At 51.4% G+C, this 21,075-nt stretch overlaps 1 protein-coding gene across 3 annotated transcripts in view; it reads left to right on the forward strand.

The window, feature by feature from the left end:
• The window catches only part of KCNAB1 (potassium voltage-gated channel subfamily A regulatory beta subunit 1), a 70,367-nt gene that overhangs the window by 28,930 nt on the left and 20,362 nt on the right, over positions 1 to 21,075 (forward strand). For all 3 annotated transcript variants that reach the window (XM_042798766.1, XM_033000069.2, XM_042798775.1), the window contains exon 2: positions 16,278 to 16,321. In XM_042798766.1, the coding sequence (XP_042654700.1) occupies positions 16,278 to 16,321 (44 nt within the window). The remainder of the gene's footprint in view (positions 1 to 16,277; positions 16,322 to 21,075) is intronic.

Below are 21,075 nucleotides of genomic sequence, written 5' to 3' on the forward strand. Positions count from 1 at the left end.
CTTGCCCTGCTCCGCTCTGCTCCCCCCAAACCTCTCCCTGCAGCCGCACCTTTTCCCTTTAAAATCTGCATGAAAACGTTAATCTAATGCTTAAATGGATGGGAGAAAAGATGTAATGCAGAATCACTGCTAATTTAATTACTTGTGAAGCGCACAGTTTAAGATATTTAAAATGTATTATTTTAGCATGGCTGCTTCGGCAAAATCCCATTTGAATTTCGAGCACGCTCCTTTTTTTTTCTTTTAGACTAACATTATAAACCGCCATCTGTAGAACGTGTTTGTTAAGAAATTAATTCTCAGTAAGGAAAAGAAAACACTCTGCGTGAGGCTCGGTGTGAGCCCAGAGCTTCAAACTGGGGTGACGCTTCCCCTGTTACAAGCCAGCAGACATCTCCCCTCTGCCTGACGTTCGGAGGGACGGCTCCGTGGGGCTGTTTCTACAGCTCCTGCTCCAGCAAAGCTTCCCTGAAATTTTGGAAAATACCCGACAAACCAAGCTCTGGTGGCACGTGGTGGTGGGAAAAGTTGCTGGGTGGGTCTCGCTGATGCATTAGGGTTTGGCTACCGTGTCCCTTACGCCAGCCCTGTTCCTCGGGGTGGCCCAGGCGATGCTTCCCATCGCTCGCAGGAGCGAGAGCAGTGTTTGGTGAGAGCCTCTGGAGGGGTTCAGGGGTGTTGGCTCCCGCCCAAACTCATTTTTGAAGCTGCTCAGGAGCTGCTGTCTCTCCCGGCAGGAGGGAGTGGGGAGCAGGACCTGGCACCTGAGAGGCCCGGGGTGCTGGGGGTGCCCGAGGTGCTTGGGGTGCCTGGGGTGCCCAGAGTGTTCAGGGTGCCTATGGTTGTTTGAGGTGCTTGAGGTGCCCAGGGTGCTTGGGGTGCCTGAGGTGCCCAGGGTGCTCGGGGTGCCCAGGGTGCTCAGGGTGCTTGGGGTGCTCAGGGTGCTTGGGGTGCTCAGGGTGCTCAGGGTGCTCAGGGTGCATGGGGTGTCTGGGGTGCTCAGGGCGATTGGGGTGCCTGGGGTGCTCAGGGTGCCTGGGGTCCTTGGAGTGCTCAGGGTGCGTGGGGTCCCCAGGGTGCTTGGGGTGCTTGAGGTACTTGGGGTGTTCAGGGTGCTCGGGGTGCCCGAGGTGTCCAGGGTGCTCGGGGTGCTCAGGGTGCTTGGGGTGCCTGGGATGCTCAGAGTGCCCTGGGTGTTCAGCCAGGGCTCTTCAGGCACTGCATTAAAGAGCTTCAGGAGCTGTTTTCCAGCCAAGCTCTGCTCAGAGAGCAAACAGAAATAATTAGTGGGACACAGGGCTTGGGAAGCAGCAAACTTATTGAAAAACAAGGCCCTGAAGCTCCTGGAGCCCTTTGTAGGTGGCACCCCAACAAGGTCCTAGTGCCTTGCCTCTAGCAGCCGGCGCGTGTTTGATGCCTGTTTTGATTTTTTTTTTTTTTTTTTTTTTTGCTTACTGCATGTGAGAGTGGTGTGGGTCCATCGCAGGGCCTGTCGGCAGCTGAAACGCAGCCAGATGCAACGTGTCTGGTGCTGGGGGAGCCGTGGATTAGCCCTCTCCCAGGTGTGATGGAGAGCTCCCTGGTCCTCTCTTATTTCTGGAAATAACTCAATTCCTTCAAACCCTTCAGGAACTGAAAGATTTTATTGTAGTTTTTTGTTTTGTTTTGTTTTTTTTTTTGTTGTTGTTGTTTTTTTTTTTAATTTTTTTACAAGGATAACATAGCTCCCTCAGAATTTGGAAATTCTGCACTTTAAAAGCGTCAACTGCAGAATGGCAGATATTTTTCCTTTTCTTCTCTTTCATCCTCGGATCCCACGGCTGATGTTTCTCAGACTGGGAAAATGAGATGGCCTCCCAGCACGGAAAGGGCACGAGAGGGGTGGTGGCTGGGCTGAGGCTGTCAGGAGTCCCTGCGCCTGCGCCCAGCTTGCACGGGGCCGGCGAAGGGGTTGTGCAAGTCATCCTAAAAAAATGTGCCCTGTATGTAAACAAGCTGCTCAAGAAATATTTTGGGTATGAAGTTATAAAACTTTTAGAGCATACCTATATTTTCCTGTTGGCATTACATTTGCCAGAAAAAAAAACCTAAGCATTGCCTGGTCACGGCTTCAGCTGTGAAACTGCTGCAACAGATTTCAGAAACACTTAAAATCTGTTGAAAATGTCCTTCCTCTCTGAAAGGGTAAAAGTCCCGCATAGTAATTAAAACAAAAATTCAGTTATTTTTCGCAGTGGTCTGCCTGCCTCAGCCTGCTTATTTTTAGAATCATTCATGCAAATAGCTTTTACCTAAATATTTATGCAAGAATAAACTGCCCCTCCAAAGCCAAAGGCTGCCCTGCCCGCGTCACCCCCCCTGCGGATGCTCCGGCTGCGCTGAGCGCCCAGCCTGTGTCCAGGGCTGCTCAGTCCTTCCCGTTCCTGAGTCTTGTGATTTTTGCCAGAATTAGCCTCTCCCGCCTGGAGAGAAAATATGTGCTTTCCACTTCCAGCTTATTCAACCACTTTAGCTTAATGACTAATACTTGCCAAGGTGGGGCAATGGATGGGGAAGGAAAATCCGGTGACGGCGTGTTACATTTTTTATTTTGCCTCTTTCGGTCTAATGTAGTACCAAAATGAGAGAAAATGGTATCTATTATTTACAGCCCTATGGGACGTGTTGCCCAGTGCCAGCACAGCCAGCACCTTACACACAGGTATGGTTTGCTTCGTGATTTCTTACATGTCTAAAGCAGAATCACCGTGGTCAGTGTAACAGGCTTCGGCACTCGGTCCAGATTTGCGGGGGCTCTGCCCGACCCTCGGCAGCACCGTGGGGCTGGGCAGCACCCAAGGGTGCTGGGGGAGCTGTGGATTAGCCCTCTCACAGGTGCGATGGAGAGCTCCCTGGTCCTCTCTTATTTCTGGAAATAACTTGATTCCTTCAAACCCTTTAGGAACGGCAAGGTTTTATGGTGGTTTGTTGTGGTTTTTTGTTTTTTTGTTTTTTGGGGTTTTTTTTACAAGGATAACGTAATTCCCTCAGACGTTGAAAATGCTGCACTTTAAAAGCATCAGCTGCAGAATGACAAATATTTTTCCTTTTCCTCTCTTTTGTCCTTGGATCCCACGGCTGACGAAAACGCGGTGGGGGCAGGAGAGCCGTGGGCTGCGCATCGTTCCGGGATGCGGTTGCTGGAATAAAGGGGCGCCCCCCCCCCCCGGGGCGCAGTTATTCCCTTGGGCATAACCCAGCGCTGGTGCTTCCCCCCCCCCTCTGCCAGCTCCAGCATCCCCACCCCCGGGGTCGGAGCCGTCAGCACCAAACTCTCCGCAACCATTTCTGTGCCGGCTGCGGGCGAGAGGCCGCCCGGGGAACGCGTGTCCCCGGGGACCCCCCACGAGCCGGGGTGGCTCCGGTGCTGGCACCCAGCACCCTCCCCAGCAAATTACCCCTCGGGAGGGAGGTGGGGGTGGGCAGGAGCATCGCTCGTGGCACGGGTCCCACGCGGGGAGGCTGAGCCCGCCGGCACGTCTGCCAGAGCCGCGCGCGGCAGCCCCTGCGCTTGGCCGCGGCCCATCTATTTTGCCTTTATCTACATTTTCATGCGTCATCCGCAACTTTTCTGAGGGTGCAGCCACGAGAGAGGGGGGGAAAAAAAAAAAAAAAAAAAAAGAAACATGCTGAGGAATTTCAGCTGAAGCGACCACCTACGCAGCCGGCGGCCCTACGAGTACGGGAGATGAGTTGGAAAGTGTGAAGAGAGCCAAGAGAGGGGGGGCCCAGATGCCATTCAGGCACCTGCTTGTCCCCTTGTGCCGTCCACAGCGGGGCTGGCCGTCCCTCCTGCCACCCAGCCGGGGTTCCCATCGCCCAGGACCCACCTCCTGGCTTCGCTGCTGTTGTTTTTCAGCCGATCAATACCGTCCTGTTTCGCTTCTGCAGTTATTCTGCTGGCAGCAGGATTTTTTTTTAATTTATTTTTTTTAGTTCTTTTATATCACTGACCTCGTATTTACCAGCACTGCTGCAGCAGTGGGGATCGTCACCAACTCCCCCAAGCCCCGTTTTACTGCGGTGGGGACCACAGGGCAGCCACGTTGCTGCAGAAACCCAGATGGGAAGATGCTCAGAGAAGCACCTGGGAGCACGTCATCCGTCCACTTCCACTCTGAAATAGCTTAGAAAAGCAGTGTTCCTCCTGGTGCACCTTCACCGCGCTACTGTGGACACGCATGATTAAAATAAAATTCTATTTTATTTCTATAACATCTTAGGTAGAAGAGATTACAAAGCAGTTTTCAAAGCAGCAAACATAAGCACAGTCAAACACTGCAAGTGTAAGATTGAATGTTAAGGCAAATCTAAGAATGCATGTGCTCAGCTAAGGAAATAAATCAGTGTTTTTCAGCTCACGCAAGTATCTGTTGGGCCATCACTGGGATGCACAAGCATCACCAGGAGCCTCCGTGCTGCTCTGGTGTGCCTGCACTGAGCGGCTTGGGTGGTCTTTCCACTCGTGTTAGGGTGAAGCGATTTCCAGTTAGGGAATATTTCTGAGAGACAACCGGGAAGGCAGCTTGTAGCCGAGTAAGGAAGGCTACTCGGCAGGACTTTGGTTAAAAATCACCATTCTTGCTTTCCAAGGTTTTCAACCCCCTCCTGCAATAAACCCTTTTCAAGGTAGAACGCGGTGCTGACTCTGCAGTTGAAATCCCGCGCCGGTTTTCGTTGCATCCCCCAAAATGAAGTGGGGTGCAGCCACTTGTACCTGCCCCTAAGCAAAACTTGCCGGGGGCTGTGCAGGTGCCCCAGCAGCACGCAGACCGCCCTCGCTTCGTTATCTCTGCACGTGTAAACGGGTTTGAAATAGATAAAACAGTGGAAAGCTGCGATTCTGCGGCACTGCAATTACGGCTAATACGAGCGGTAATTTAATGGAAACTGCTGTGCGTGTTGTGAAGTGTTTTGTTCGCAAAATGGGAGGCAGAAACCATTATTTTTCTCTCTTCCCACCCACACCACTTAAGAGACAACCTCCCACCATCGGAGCTGGCTGAGGGGCAGCTACTCATTGTCTAAAATCTGCGGGTCCTTTTGAGCTGATGAAGCAAAACGCAATCCAGTTTTAAAAGTGGGAAACCACCCAAGTTAATTAAAGACGAGAATTAACACCTCCATGTTGCCTCACCCTCGGTTCACAGCATGGCTAAGCTGCACTGGGGGCTGTTGCAGCCCAGTGAATTGTGAGAAATGAATAGCATTTACACGGCGCTGCGATGTTAGGAAGAGCTGAGCATCTTCCCCCGGGGGAGGCAAGGAGTTCAGGAGCCCGAGTGGCTGCAGACAGGTCACCCTAGCAGCTTGTGAGGAGACGTGGAGACGGTGTGTTTTCCCGGAGTGCTCAGAAATACAGAGTGCCTTGGCTTGGCCCGAGCGGCGATGAGCCCGCGCCGCTCTCCGCTTCGGAGGTGCCTGTGTTTGTGTCTCGGGGCGGGGGGGACACACAGGTTCCCAGGAGCAAAAGCCCCGGTTGGTGCTGGAGGGGTTGGCCTCACCCACATCACAGCGATGGTTCGTTTGCACAGGGCATCCTGTGTCCCTTGGACCCTGCGGGTGATCTCCTGGGATGGGGGTTCCCACCCTACCCTGCTGGGTACAAGCAGGGGAATTCAGGGAGCTCAGCTGCCCCTTTTTGCCCATTTTAAAGCCGGGGATGGGGTTGGGGTCTGCGATTGCCACCAGGTCGCTTTGCTCCAGGGGTGTAGGGTGGCTCTCCCTGGCCTTTGAGGGGGGAGAGAAGAAGCGGGGTGTGATGAAGAGGATTCATCATCGCGGGGAGAAGCCAAAGCGGTGAGGGTTCCGTGCGGTACGAAGCAGAAGCGCCGAGGCCGAGCACGGCCCCCCAAGCCTGGTACCACACTTTGTCATTCCCCACTCTGCAGGTCACGGGCGAAGGACGTCGGATGCGCTGCAGCGGGAGAGGGCAACGGGAAAGAGTCTCCACTTCCATCGGGGTTTTGTTGTTATTTGAAACAGCCTCTTTTTTTTTTTTTTTTTTTTTCAGGGGACAAATTACATATTTTATTCATTTTCTGTGCAGAAAGGAACAGTTCTGGAGCACTAATGGGGATGTTTCTAAGCAACGTTGTTTTCCCACCGCCAGCTTCGGGAACAGCGACTTAATTTTTTTTACATTTTTGTAGCAATAAGCCAAACTATCTGCAGTTTATATGCAGGAAAACGGTGTCATAGTTCCCCCAATTTTGCCTAATCAGGCGGGTGCGGGGATGTATCACCACCTCGGGGCCCTCCCCACACCCGTGAGGGTGCGTGCAGGCGTGCCGGGGGGGCTGCGCCGTGCCGGGGGTGCCCCAACTCCTTTTTTCTGTGGCAGAGGTGGAGGAGGTCCGTGAGGACACCTCTGCACCTGAAGATGCTGATGCCTCTCCCAGGGGCTGCTCCGTTCAAAGCCCCTCTCTCCCCTCCTACCTCCTTCCCCACCTCCCCCCCCCCCCCCAGCTATAGCTCTCAGCATGTTTTTCGCACGCTGAAATACTTAAAAATGCCCTGGGAGCGTCAGGTTCTGCCTCCCCCACACCCCTCCCTCACAGCGTGGGCACGGGGGGCGAGCGGTGCCCCCCCACGGACCCGGGACCCCCTCCCTGGTAGCCCCCAGGGGCTTGTGAAACGGGGTCCTGGGGGTCACCTGCCACCGGGGCTGCTTCGGCAGGACCGACCCGCGTAGGAGCCGTCCCCTCGGTTTTGTATTTCTGGTAGAGGTTGGCTTCTGTGGGCAAAACCACCGACACAGAGCAATTAAACTGGGGCTGGAACAGGCGAAAACCAGCATTATCTGGTTTCTTTAGAGCTCTTCTAAGCTTGATGATTCTTCTGTGGGTGTGGAGTCGAAAATGTTTTAGTCATTGTATGTGTTATTGCAGAGATTTTATTTAAAACTTATGTTTTTCCCTTAGAAAAACCTCTCGCTCTTTCTCATTCCTGACGGGTAGGTAAGTAGGTAGATGGATAGAGAGAAGTATGGACACACAGACAGATGGATAGATAGACAAGCAGATAGATTGATAGATAGACAGATAGGATGGTTATCCTGATCCCATTGTACAGATGGGAATACTGGAAGTAGATAAGCTTAAAACAGGGTTTGCTTGGCACATCTCAGGCTGAAGCAAAGCTGCTCAGCACCTTCATCTTCCAAACAGCCCGACCATCACTTGCTGCTTTCAGACCTTAAAGTCTTTGTTTTTAGCCTCTACCAAACATGAGGCTGTTTTGGAAATATCGCCAGGCTGGCTGGATGCGGGGTCGGAGAAGGTGGGGGGGGGACTGTCAGTACCCAGAGCCGGTCCCAGCTGGGCTCAGCTTTAGCTTTGCAGCAGGTGAGCCCGGCCTGGTGTCAGACACCGGGTGACGTTGACCCCGTACGTGGAGGCAGACGGGTTTGGGTTGAACTGGAGCCACGTCCCCTTCTGCAAACCAGTGGGGCCCTGGTGGGGTTATGGAGGCAGAGACACCCAGAACAGCGAAGGACAGCAGCGAAACAAACCTCCCACCTGGATAACCAGGGTGTATTTCCTTGTAATTCTTTGTCCCTTAACGATAGGAGGAACCACTTGTGGGTTAATGAGTTGATTAAGCAACGCAGGTGGCTCAGACCATAAATCCCTGCCCGGAGGGTGCTGGTTTTGGTTCCTGTGTGGGGGATTTGTGGTGGGTCTTAACCTGCTGCTCTTCCAGCTCTGTGTGACGGGATGTGCCTGGTGCCCAGGTGATGCTGTGCGTAGGGGGCTGGAAGATTAACCGTGTGGGTTGTCTTCAAGGTGGGAATCATTCTTCCCCCACTGCTTGTTGAAGTGCAAGGGGAAATGAGTTTGTTTTGCACCGGGGCCGGGGTAGGTGCTTTCTGCTGTTGGGGTACCCGGGTCTGTGTGTTTTGGGGATCCCCCCCCTCGCCGGATGGGGTGACTGGGGGGTGCTCAGTGCTGCCTGGGCACGGGGCTCGTGGTTCCCCCCAGCCTGGATTTACGGCTGCCTCTAGTGCTGCAGCGTTTGCTGCCATCGCTGGGTTCTCTTACAGATCCCCCTGCAGTAGAATTAATTAAAAGCGAATAATTACAATTGCTTTCTGCCCCGTGCCACAGGAGACAAACACCATTCCTGCCATATGGCACCGGCTACTTTAAAGACACGTTTTCTCCCCTGTCTTCTCCTCCCTATCTTCTAATTAAAGAGATTGTCGGGTCTGAAAATCCCCCAGACCCTCCCGGGTGCCGGTGGCAGACCCGGCTGTGACCCGTGGGTGATGCTTTGCTGCTGGGGGTGGGAGCCCTGCCGATGGTGGGGGAAGATGTGGGTGTCTCTGTGCACGGTTTTGGGGGCCCCCCCACCCCAGTGCCTGTGGGAGGTACCTGGTGCCGCTGTGAAGGTGGGAGCTGAGTTGGGCACTTGATTAAGGCCCCCCTCATGCAGCTGCCTGGGTGCAAGGAGCCTGGCCGGGGGCAGGGGGGGTTCATCTACCATCCATCCTGGGGGACACTGAGGTGCTCAACCATGAAACAGGGACCTTCCCCTCTGCTGACCCCCGGGCGCCTGGCTAGAGGGGTGTGAGGTCTGGGGGTGTCACGAGGGGTGCAGGGCTGTGCTGTTACACCTTGCCCCATCAGTGGCTAGTCATCAACTTGTCACTGTGGTGGGTTTGTATATATATATATATATATATATATATATATATATATATATATATTTTTTTTTTTTTTTTTTTTTTACAACATCCTTTCTCTGGATACCTTCTGCCAGTGCCGAGCCTCATCCTCCCTGAGGCCCTGCTGCTCCCTGGCCTGAGAGCAAGACTTTGCTGCCGGGGTGATGCTTCCCGTACCCCAGGCAGGGCTGCGACACCCCGTGCAATTTCCCTTGGAAAGGTTTTTCTCAGTTTGGGTGAGGCGAGCTCTTGAGGACCGTAGGATTATAATTGGCCACTCCCCATGTAGCCTGTGAGCTAATTGGGACAGCAGCATCACAGGGAAAGACTGATTTTTTTTTTTTTTTTTTTTTTTTTTTTTTTTTTTTTTTTTTTTAGCAAGAAATGGGTTTAGCATTACTTAAAAAGCTGGCTTAAGCAAAGATCTGGAAGAAGCTTGCAAATAGCTCTTCCAGCGAAAGGGCTTTCCTAATGGTGTAATGGAGTGGAGCAGAGGAGATTAAAAAAAAAACTTTGGTTAAATACTGCAGAAACTTCTTAATAGGAAGATACGGTAGAACGTGTGGGAGAGGAGGAGCTGGGGGCTGTGGTGAGCAGGACGATCGCTGCGAGCGCCCAGAAAAGGATGTCCCTGCAGCAGGGCAGGGCCCCGAACGCCCGGGCTTTGCACCCAAATCCCTGCTGGGCTTTGCACCCAAATCCCTGCTGGGCTTTGCACCGTGTTGGGCTTTGCACCATGTTGGGCTTTGCACCCTGCTGGGCTTTGCACCCTGCTGGGCTTTGCACCCTGCTGGGCTTTGCACCCTGCTGGGCTTTGCACCGTGTTGGGCTTTGCACCCAAATCCCTGCTGGGCTTTGCACCGCGTTGTTGGGCTTTGCACCGTGAGCCCAGCCCTTGTGTGCCAGAAATCGGGGAGCCCCGGCCCCTGGGCTGCCCTGGCTTTGTCCTTTGTGCCCCTCTTCCCTCTCAGCCCCAGCCGCCGCGCGTCCGTCTCTGCCAGCTCGGGGAGAGCCTCTGAAACCCCAACCCGCAGCAAGTTCCAAGTTTATTTTTATACAATTAACACTTGCATTATGCTGTTATAGGCAAATTTCTGTTGGTGGAGCAGTGCCCATGCACGCCCTGGGGCGGTTAGGAGGATTGCAGGGTAGCTTCTGTAAGGCTTTTAAAAGCAAAACCAGCAATGAGGGGAAAACTTTTCAGCTGACTTGTAAGTCTTCTTTCTTTGTCATCACAGGAATGATTTCAGACTTGCAGGTAGCCAGCAGTGCTCTAAGATGCCATCCCCATCAAATATCCTTCCTGGGAAGGAGTTAAATGGGTTTAGGATTGCTGCACTGTCAAATTATTCTCACTTTTCTTTGCCAAATATTAATCTTAATTTTAAACCTTGGGTTCTTGTCTTTTTTAATGAAAATTAATGTTTCAGACAAAGTTTAATCTTCCTACATGGCCACATTAGAAGGAAAAAGCCCCTGGGAATGGGATTTTGCTTCTGAGACTCTTGAAAAACTAGGGGTTTTTTTGTTTTTTTGTTTTTTTTTTCCCCTGCCTTTTTACTGTCAGCCTTTATTCCAGGTGCTTCTCGTTGCTCTCATCACCCCTCTGTGTTTCTGCAGGACACGTTAGCCCTTTCTTTTCCCTTTGTCACTTTTTGGCTTCCTGATGCTGAGCCCAAGAGCTCTTGAAGCCAAAAGTTGCTGCCTTGGCCTTTCTCATGCGTGTTGAGCCCTGGCTCCTCAGACATGAAACAAGCTCGTCTTACCCATCGTCCATATCTGATACATCTCTCTATTCAGTATTTTCCTTGGTTTTGCCCATAACTTTGCTCACAGCAAAGTGGTTAAAAAATTAAATGCTCCCTCTTTTTTTTTTTTTTTTTTTTTTTAAATTCTCCCCCCCAGCTTTTGGGGAACCGAAGGCTTTTGCAGGGCTGGATCTGGGCTGTGCTCATGGTGATGGTCTCCACGTCCCTGTACTGGCTGGTGTCAGCCTGTGAGCACCCAGGAGCCTCATTTAGCTGTTTGTTCTAAAACCGTAATTAACCCAGGCTTATTCAGCATCACGGCAGGTCCAGAACCAAAGTATCTTTTCTGAGTATAATTTCTTCCATGGTCAAAACCCGAGCTGTGTGCTGGAGTTCTGGTGGTGGTTTTTCTTTTTCTCCGTTTATAAAGGAGCAGCTGTGGTGGGACGCGGAGCCACGCGTGGTCCCCAGCCGGGGCTGGAGCCACCGGTACGGAGTGGTGGGGATGTTAGGGAGATGGGAATTGGTGACAGGAGGGGATCTGAGAGCCTTTTTGTGCCTTTGAGTCACGGGGACCTGAGCGCCGCTGCCCGGGCAGAGCTCTGCAGTTTGCTGCAGGCTGGGAAGAGGCACGACCAGTTGAGCAAAGATTTGTCCAGGTCTCTCAGCCTGAGGAGGATGAGGAAGGAGCGGGCACGGACGCGGAAGAGAAAACAAGGACTTGATTGAGCTCAGGTGGCTCCTTTCCAGCGGGCCCTGGGCTAACGAGCCCGTCCCAGCCTGTTCCCCACTGGGTGCTTGGCACGTGCTGCCCGGTTCTTTGCCCGGTGCTGGTGGGTGTCCAGCGGGTGCTGCTGGCACACGGGTGCTGCCACCGGCACCTCGGAGCCGAGAGCCGGCACTTCCTCGGGAAATGGATGTTTGGCTGTTTCCCTCCGCTCGGAAAAGCCTAGTCGAGGGAAGCGTCGTCCCTCCCCGCATGCTGTTTTGGTACCTCGGTGTATTTTTAACAACATCCCTGAGTTACAAGCTGTGTTTTCAGTGAATCAGGCATTAATCTCCTGCGCTCGTCAACCCGGCGCAATCTGGCGAAGCCGCCGGTGCTGCGGGGATGGTCGTGTTCGCTCAAGCTCCCGGCTGCGCAGGCAGGGAAAAATGTCACCTTTGGTTTAGGCCAGGAAAGAAAAACTTTGTTAAACCAGCGTGCGAGGCTGGGCTCTCGGGGGGGGGGGGGGGGGGGGGGGCTTTGTGTCCCCACATCTTTCACCATCCCCTGCCCTGTTGGGTCCCGGGGACAGGGCAATGCTGCCATAGCGTGCTCGCCTGCCCCAGTCCTGCTCCCTGGAGAAGGAAACTGGAAAGATTTAAAGTTAAACATAAAATAGATCTTTCGTAGAGCTACAAACAGCCGAAACAGTGCGGCGCGTCCCTTCCCTTCGTGCAAGTTAGTGCTGATGGCCTTTAATGTGACGAGCGTGGCTATAAATGTCCTTTATTAAAGGTTTTGGTGACCTGGGTGCTTTCAGTGAGGTTTGCCTCACTTCTGCCGCGGACATTGAATGGGGCTGCCCACAAAATCCCTTCTCTCTCGTGCAGGGGGGCTGCCCCCGCTCCCACACACCCATCCCACTCATCCCCCTTCGTCCCAGGTTTTTGGCTCTGCTCTGCCACACCGGCACCGGAGCATTCGGCTTCGGGCTTTGCTTTTAAAACCGTTCAGGGATGACGCCCTGAACACCTTCGGGTCTCGCTCGTGGTGCAAGTTGGGGGTAAGGAAAATGAAGCTGGTTTCAGACTGGCAACTAGAAGCGGTTTGGAAGGTGCTGGGGCAAGCTGTAGCCGGAGGGACGGGTCCAGGAGCAGGTTGCCCATCAGCTGAGGACGGCAGCAGATAAAACCCTCCGGGCTTCTCCGCATGGTGGGGTTGGGCGGTGATTTGTGGGGAGCGGTGCAATTGTTCCAGTTCTGCAAAGTGCAAGGGAAGCTGGAGATCAGCGAGAGGAGAAGTAAGAGAGCTGTGCTAATGAAAAAAAAAAAAAAAAAAAAAGTACGTATAAGAGAGCTGACTTTTAATCTAGGTTAGGCAAAGTTATCCTGAGAGAGTGGAGCCTCCTGCAACGTCCTCTTTAATGGCCACTTCATCCCTCAGCAGTGCTGACTTCCAATTTGAAAAGGGCTTTTTTTTTTTTTTTTTTTTTTTCCCTTCCCCTCCTGAAAGAGTGATTAGACAGAGTCAGCATAAACCCTCAGAAGCAGGGGTGGTGCCAGGTATCTGGGAGGCTGGGCTGCCTGCTCCGGGCAGGGAAGGTCAGGGCTTGGAGATGGGGTGACATGCTCGGGATTTTCACAGCCGCGACTGGCACCGCCGGCGGGGCGGGGGGGTGGGTGCTTGTGGGGGGAACCCCATCCTCTCTCCCCATGGCGTTAGTGCCCAACAGGGACAGATGACCGGGGCAATAATGCTGATGGGCTGTCTGATGGCTACTAATCAAAAAAAAAAAAAAAAAAAAAGGCATGAAAACACCCTCTTCCCCTTCCCTTGTGGAGCCACGTGCTGTGGGTGGGCCATGGCTTTTCTGGCCACCGTGTCCCCCCCCCGGAGACCCTCGCTGGGTCTGGCCCGAGGTGGGTGAAATGGGCAACGGGCTCCAGGCGGCGCTGGCCAGATTCTCAGCATCCCCCAGGGAAAGCACACGAGCGTCAACTCAGCAATTCATCCCATCATTTTGTCTAAAAAGATCATTTCTAGCCTTAAAAAAAAAAAAAAAATATCGCCGAGAGCTTCCACCACTGGCCCAGAAAATGCCCCGTGCCCTCTGGGGAGGGGGGTGGCAGAACCCTGCCACGTTCCCAGTGGATCCCATCCCATCCCATCCCCCCGGAGCCCCCGAAGCCCTTGGGCCGTGCTCTGCCCCGGTGCCCTCGGCCAGGGTTTGCTCGCCGCTCCGTCCTCGGTGGCTCTGTGTGGGCCGCTGCCGGCTCAGCTCTGCTTAAGTGTCTCAGACGTGGGAATTAGCGCAGCGGAAGCACAAAGGGCTTTTGCTGTCCAGTTACTTAGAAACCAGCCATTGATTTTACTTGGCAATTTTGCAGCTTCCGGGCATGTGTGTCTATATATATCTATCTATCTCTATCTGTGTGCGTGTAATATCTACACGTGTACCTGGAAGCTGCAGAACAGATATAGATAGAGATAAATATATAAAAATATATATTATTTTTTCTTGGTGGTTTTTCTTCATTTTGGTGTTTTTTTTTTTTTTTTTTTTTTTTTGTTCTTGTTTTTTTTAAGGGGTTAGAGAAGAACCAGGTCTGGAGAACTGTTACTCTTGCAGACAATTTACTGCTCAGCCACAGGACCAGTAATCAAATTAGTGGCTGTGAGCTTTCCAACAGTGCAAGGCCGGCGCTGGGAGGCGAGCCACCCCGAGTGGGCTGAGTTCCCAGCTGGTTTTGCAGCTCCCCATGTCAGTGTGGCTGCTTTGCTTTCACGCTGCCCACCCGTTAATTGGAGTGTATGGTTGAGTGAAATGTTTGTGGGCAAGCAGGGGGCTGGGAAAGATGGGAAGGGGCTGCAACTTGGTGATGTTCTCCAAGCTGGACCATGGGCTCAGCTAGACTCCACCTGAGCAGCTAGCTGCAAAGACTCAGCATTATCAGTTCTCTTGACTTATAAATTATTTTTTTTTTTTTAAGTGCCCAGGTCACACGTACGTGACGTAAATGGCAAAGACAGCTTTGGAAATTCAAACATGCTATTTCTGCCCCAATTCATCAGTGGACCAGGCTCTGCACAGAGCTGGTTGTGGCTCACGGGAGCAAAGCCCGGTTTATGTGTGTGTTTGCTTTACCCCCTGGGTCCCCAGTGTGCAGGGGAACGAGCCCTGTGCATATACGTACCTGAGGGTATGGATGTGCATTTTTATATATATAAATGGGCATAAGTGTGGATGTGTATCTATATATGTAGAGAGGGGTACAGCTCCTTGGCCAAGCAGTGCCCTCGCAGCTGTGTGCCTGTGCAGAGCCAGACTTTGAAAGGCAAAGAATAGTTCAGTGAGGAACAGGACTTAAAAAAAAAAAAAAATCCAGAACAAAAAAAATAAATCCAAACCCCCAAACTCTTCTACAAAATAAGCATAAACTGGAAACGCACAGTAGCACTTCTCCAAATGGCATTCTGCGGGGGGGTGGGCTGTCTGCAGAAGTAATGTGGAAATCCCAGTCCCGGGAGCCCGGGCTCCTCTTGCCTGCCAGAAGGGTTGCAGCTCTGTCTGGAGCACGGAGGCTGCTGCTGGGGGTTTGCCTTTGAACTTTTGAAGGGTTCTGATTTGTGCGGGTGAGCAGGGGAGGATTGGCATCGTTTGCGCTATTCGGTGAGCGGATGGGTTTTGTTATGCAGGGATCTGGCTGTTCTTTTACTCAGGGGAGAAAAAAAAAAAAAAAAAGAATAAAAAGGGAAAAAAAAAAGCATAAAGAAGAAAAAAAGAAAGAATAAAAAAGGAAAAGAAAATAAAGAGAGAAAAAAAGAATAAAAAATAGAAAAAAAAAATCAGGTCAGTGCTTACCCCAACTGTGCTGTGAGCCTGAGGACTCGTAGTGCTGGAAATGCAGCTCCAGCTTCTCAAATAGCTACTTGAGGACAAATTCCTTCCAGCTGTGCTGTATTTTGGGTACAGCAGTGGTGCTGGGGGGGCTCTGGGGAATGGGGGGGGGGGAGGGGAGTGACCCCCAGGGCTGCCTGCTGGCGTCAGGCTGGCTCACCTGACCTCCCCGGCACGACGCGGGAGATCGTGTTGTATGGGTGACCACCTGAAATGGCCACAAAAACCAAGGGTGGAAAAAGAGAAAGAGCTGAAAGAGCAGGGCACGACCTGCCCTCATGTTGGCTGTTCTGTCTGACCCTTTTCAGTGTCCCCAGCCTGTGGTTGAGCAGAGCTTTTTGGTTTGTTTGGTTTTTGTTTTTTTTTTTTTTTGTTTTTTTGTTTTAAATTGCCTTCAAATAATTCATCAGGAGCAGCAAAAAGTGCAGTGGTTGTTTGCGGCGCTCTGCCGCAGAAGGTAGATAGATGGTCCCTAAATTACACCTCGATCTGGCAAAAAAATTGCACAGATCCAGCTGTAATGTAAAGGTTAAAGCAGGAGGGTATAATTAAAAGGGTATTTTGTACTGCAGTGACAGGTTTAAGTCAGGGTAGGGTTTTAATGTATGGCACATTTCAAGGCCTCACAGCTAATTATCTTGTCTCCAGCCTGGCTCTGGGAGGTGGGGAGAAGGGTATTAACTTTATTTTGCTGATGCTGAAAAGCAGCCGGTGTCCGGGATCAAGGCGCTGCCTCCCCTCGGGCTGGGAAATCCTGAGCTGCTGCTTTTGGGGCAGGGGGAGGGGGGAAACACATGAGCTCAGGAGCCCCGGTGGGTTTGCTCTGATGGACGTGAATGTTTTGACAAGTGTGAGAGTGAATTAAAAAAAAAAAAAAAAAAGTGAAGCCGAATAAGGAGAATACTTTAATCAATGAATAGCAACTGATGGTGAAAGGGAGGGAAACGCAGGTGCCTTATTCATGGGACACCAAATGGCATCAGGTGTGAGCTACATCTGAATTATTTGGGTTTATTCCTGGCCCCACAGTGCATCCACCCTCTGGAGTGGGCAGCCAGCGTCCCGCTGAAAGGAGAAGACACCTCTTTTGGAGGAAATGGGATGATTTGGGCAAAAACAGGGACTCATCTTCTCCAGCTGCTGGTTTCCCATGGGGTTAAGCTGTGTGTCCCTTGAGGGCTTAGCAATATTATCTAATTTATTTTCTTTTCCTTCTAGAAACCTTGGAAAATCCGGACTGAGAGTCTCATGCCTCGGGCTGGGTGAGTAACCTCTGCGGCACCTACTGCAGCCACGCGCTGCTCTGGCGGGGTGGGAGCTGCTCTTGTATTTCAGTAAAAAAAATTAAAAAAGAAAAAAAAAAATGTTCTCTCAGAGCCCCAGCCTGCACTTGGCCTTGGCATAAAAAGCTTCTAATATGACCAGACCCCCGCAAGCGATAGCCTGCAGGGACCACATCTGAGCTGTCTGAACAACCCCAAGAGCTTCGAGTGTCAGAGCTCCCGTCCTGGGGCGATGGCAGTCTGCCTGGGCTGCGGGCGAATTTTTATTTTATTTTATCTGGCGTGCACACCTTATTATTTCTGTTCCATACTGGTTTGAAAACTAAAGCCTGGCTTATCAATATTTTACCTGAAAGGCCTCTACAAGCACTGCGGCACCCGCAGTGATGCTGCTGGTAAGAGCGTGTGAGATGGACTGGACAGCTCCGGCTTTACTCGTGCGAGTAATTTCTTTGACGGCCGTTGAACCACTCACGTGAAGAAAGCTTAAAAGTACATGTATATGTGAATAAACCCCCGAATGCTGTAAAAAGGAGGGGGCTGTTCTTCTGGCTGTGAGCACGTCCCCGCGGTGCAAGCGCAAAGCCCCCGGGGATGGATGCTCTGCTCTGTCGGGGCCCCTCCGGCCCCATGTTAAAGGGGTTGGGGGGTTTGTGTTCCCCCCCGGGGTTCAGAGGTGCCAGCACGTCTTTAGGAAAGCGGTTGGGCGTGCTGGGCTGCTCGGGGGGGGCAAATGGGGCTGGCAAGGACCTGGGCTCTGCCCGCCTTGGGGGCTCACCCTGGCTATGGGCACCTCCACCCCCAGCGGGCTCACAGGGCGGGTGACCGAGGGGTTAGCTCATTTTTTTTTTTTTTTTTTTTTTTTTCCAACATGCTTTGAGATTTGATTTTAAAATAGAGTGAATTGTGAAAGTCACCCTGTATCACAAGCCGTATAAATAAGGCCTATTCCACCAAGAAGAGCTCTTGTGGTTAAAATAGACCCAGGCTTTGAAAGGAGTTGTCGTCTTATCTGTGCGGAGTTTTTATTTATCACCCGTAGAGTTCACCAAGAGCTAATGTTGTGGTGGAGAAAAGCGATGGAAAGGAAGTAGCAGCAGGAAAAAGCATTTTGCAGAGCTTTTCTTTGATTTTTTTTTTTTTTTTTTTGAGCATGTGGAACTGCAGCAACATCTAAATATATTGAGCTTTTGTGAGCGCAGCTGCGCGGGATAAGTGGGGGCTGAGGAGGGAGCAAGCGGCTGCTGTGGGCAAGGGCAAGGCCAGGGCATCGCTTTGGGGGGGGGTAGAGCATTGTTTTGGGGGGCCAGGGCATCTCAACCTGCTCCAGCAGCGGTGAGCCCTGCAGCCCTTGCAGTGTGTGCAGGCAGAGAGGAAGGCTGGAACTCCTGCAATTCAATTGCCACCTTCTCCTGAACGTGCAGGTATTTGTTCTGCAGCACAGTGTGTCCTCCCCTCCCGCTGCAGATCCTTCAGGTTGTGGCTTCTACGACTTTTCGAAATAGCTTCTCTTTTCGCAGTGCCCTAAAAGATAAATGTGTTTCCCTAAACGCTCGGTAGCATGAAAATCTAATTTAAGGTTTACTAAAGTTTCTGAAGGCTCAGCAATCTTCCTTAAAAGCCTTCCAAAAATCTCAGCAAGGTGGGAGTGTGCTTCACCCTGTAGTATGAAAAAGCGGAGAGGAATGCGAAGCGGCACAGGAATCAAAGGCAGGCCGTGCTAAGGCAACGCGTCCCCTTTCATGACGTCCTGCTTCTCCCAGCTCACGCTCTCCAATTAATTCTTCATTTGCTGGGTGCTGTTTGCAGCTCCAGCGAGGTCGGGCGTGTGTGTTAGCCGCGTGTTTCACGAGCGGAGGGCGTTTGGGAAGGCTCGCTGCGGCAGCGGCCGAGCATCGCTCCTGCATCGCTGCACCCCCCCGCCACCGGCTCCTGCAGCACCCCGGTGCTGAGCCCTGTCCTGGGCCGGGCTTTCACCTCCTCCTTGGAGCAAGTTAACACCAGGCGAGGCTTTAATTTGAGGAGTTTTAGTAGCCTACCGCTGGGTAGGCGCGCGGGCTGGCGGGAGGCCCTTTGCGGGATGCTGGCTCTGAAACGCGACTGCGATGCGGGGCGAAAAAAATGAGGTCACGTTATTCTTGTAGTTAATTCGGAGCGAATTCGGCCTGTGGAGGGGCTGCCTGTTGATTTTTATTTATTTATTTTTTTTTTTTTTTAAGAAGAATGTTGAGACAGCCTCCAATGAGGCGATTAGCTCCGGCTCTGAGGAAACGAGCAGCGGGACAAAACCAGCCATCCCAACCCCCCCAAAAATCCAATTCCGTGTACAAAAACGCCGAAGGAACCTCCCCAAAACGAGCGGTTCCTGCAGCCACCGGCGGGATACCGCGGGCTGGCAGCCGGGTACAGAAATTGCCTGTTTGTGAGCAGAAAGGGATCGGCTGCTGCCGTTGCCTCTCGGTGCTCTGCTCTGGGGAAAATCTTTTTGCAAAGCCAAGCCCACGTGTCCTCCGGCCGGGGCCGGCGGCGAAGGGGGGTCCCGTTTGCACCCCGGCACTCGCGGCGCGCGGGGCTGAGCCTTTGGTGGCTCGAGCGCCGGAGCCACGTGCCAGATCTCCATGTGGCATCATCCTCGCCAGGAGCAAGCCAGGGATAAAATTGTACTGGCAGGAGGCGAAGCTTTGGCTTCCAGACAGGAATTTTTTCTTTTTTTTCTTTTTTTTCTTTTTTTTCTTTTTTTTTTTTTTTTTTTTTTTGCCTGCAGAGGTGACACATCTGCTGGCAGTGACATTATCAAGTGGCGAATTTCGCATCAGCAAATAACCCGTTAATAACCACACCTTGCTAGGCTCTGGGATGCGATGGAAATGGAGCCAAATCCAGTTTTAATACATAAATGCCTCTGTTGAAGGTGAGGATATCCAGCTGGGAAATTGCTTTCCAATGCGAGGGAGCAGCGGGATGGGCAAGGGGCAGGAGTGGGAGGTCAATCTGCCACGCCGCGTCGTGGAGGGGCTGCATTTATAGACAGAGGATTGGGATAGACAAGACAAATACTTGGAAAAGGGAAAAGTAGTGATTTTTAAAAAAATATGTCTTTCTCTAGTATATTTTTCTTCCAAAGTGCTCCCGTTGGCTGAGGTTGTGAATCATCCTCAGGCATTTGAAATGCCAAGTGCGCCTTTGCGCTTTCTGGAGTGATGTTTTTTTTGTTGTGTGGGATTTTTTTTTTTTTTTTTTTTTTTAATCAGAGCGGAGCAGCGGGTGCCCTGGCAGCTGCCCCAGCCCTTTGGGTGTGGGTTCCCCCCCCCGCCCCAGGCAGATTTGTGTGCTGCCTTCCCAGATCTGGCCAGGACCTTAACGCGGCATCTCGCTTTCTTGACGGCGTCTGATGCTTTAGGGATCACCTTGCTGAGCAAAAACTCCCCTCCCTGCCTGTTTTTTTGCAATAATCAAGATGGGGGGGGAAAAAACAAAACAAAACAAAACAAAACAAAACAAAATACCCTGAGGGTTCCCCACCCATGTGGTCCCAATGCTGCTTGCTGTTCAGGGGTCCCAGGCCCCTTGCATCCCCCTCACTGGGGTCTGGGAGTGTGGTGGGGCAGATGGGAAGTCTCAGGGCAGGTATACCCAATATTACATATATTTGCTATTTATACTTAAAGAGGTAAAATTATTGTTGTTCTCACATGAGCCACTTTGCCTCTCCGTTACTCCTTGCTGCTCGGTGGGGCACGGTTGGTTTTGTAAGGTCGTTGACACGTAAATTCAAGAGATGTGCAAAGCCCAAAGTGTATAAATAATTCCTTTTCTTCTCACCTGTGCTGGTGACCTGTATGCATACTTGAGCAAAAAAACCACTTTGGGATAAACAGTCTCAACCCATTTTTCAGGAGATAGGCTTTTTAATGTATTCCTATAAAAATAACGCTTCTGAAGCTTTAACATGGAAATCAGGCTTCATTTGGATGTTTTTTCACCTGCATAAAGAAGCTTAATGATAAACTGAAGCCTATTTTTATCTTTATTGTGTGGAACCAGACCATTTTACTCCAAAGATAAGAGAAAGTACCTTTCCTGAGGTCTAGAACCAGCAAGGCGTAGCAAGGGCTCGGCGAGTGCTGCCATCACTTGATTATTGCCCTTACAGAGAGCAGAAGTAAATGCAAAATTAGCTAGAAATATATATGCTCTTTGCTCATTCCTTTTATTTCGGTAGCATTAGCTGTGTTATGCGTTGCTGATCAGTGGGAACTTGGGTTATTCTGCAGGAAATCAAGAGTTTCAGTTTAAATACGTGGTAAACGTGCATGGAATCATAGAATTGTTTAGCCCAGAAAAGACCTTTAAAATCAAGTCCAACTGTTAACCAAGCACTGCCAAGCCCAGCGTCTTTATAAATAACTTTATTTGTACTCAAAGAAACCTGATGTATAAAAAAAAAAAAAAAAAAAAAAAATCAGATTGACCTTTTTTGAGGGAAATAGAGCAAGACTCTCCTTGTTTTGTTTCTAACCAGGGAGTGACCAGAGAAGAGCCGACGCTCTTTGCTTTCTGACTCCTTCTCAGGGTTCATCTCCCGTGCTCACTGTGAGCAATGAGCTAACCAGTAGATTTTTAATGAAGATTTAAGAGCCTTTATTTATCTGTTGCACCAGGTCCTTTGCAAGTGCAAGCAGGCAGGGAGCATTTAATTGTTTTCCCCCCCTTGGCAGCATCAGATCGCGGTC

Source organism: Tyto alba, unplaced genomic scaffold (genome assembly GCF_018691265.1).
Source record: "Tyto alba isolate M040663 unplaced genomic scaffold, T.alba_DEE_v4.0 Super-Scaffold_10, whole genome shotgun sequence".
In the NCBI taxonomy this organism is placed as follows: Eukaryota; Metazoa; Chordata; class Aves; order Strigiformes; family Tytonidae; genus Tyto; species Tyto alba.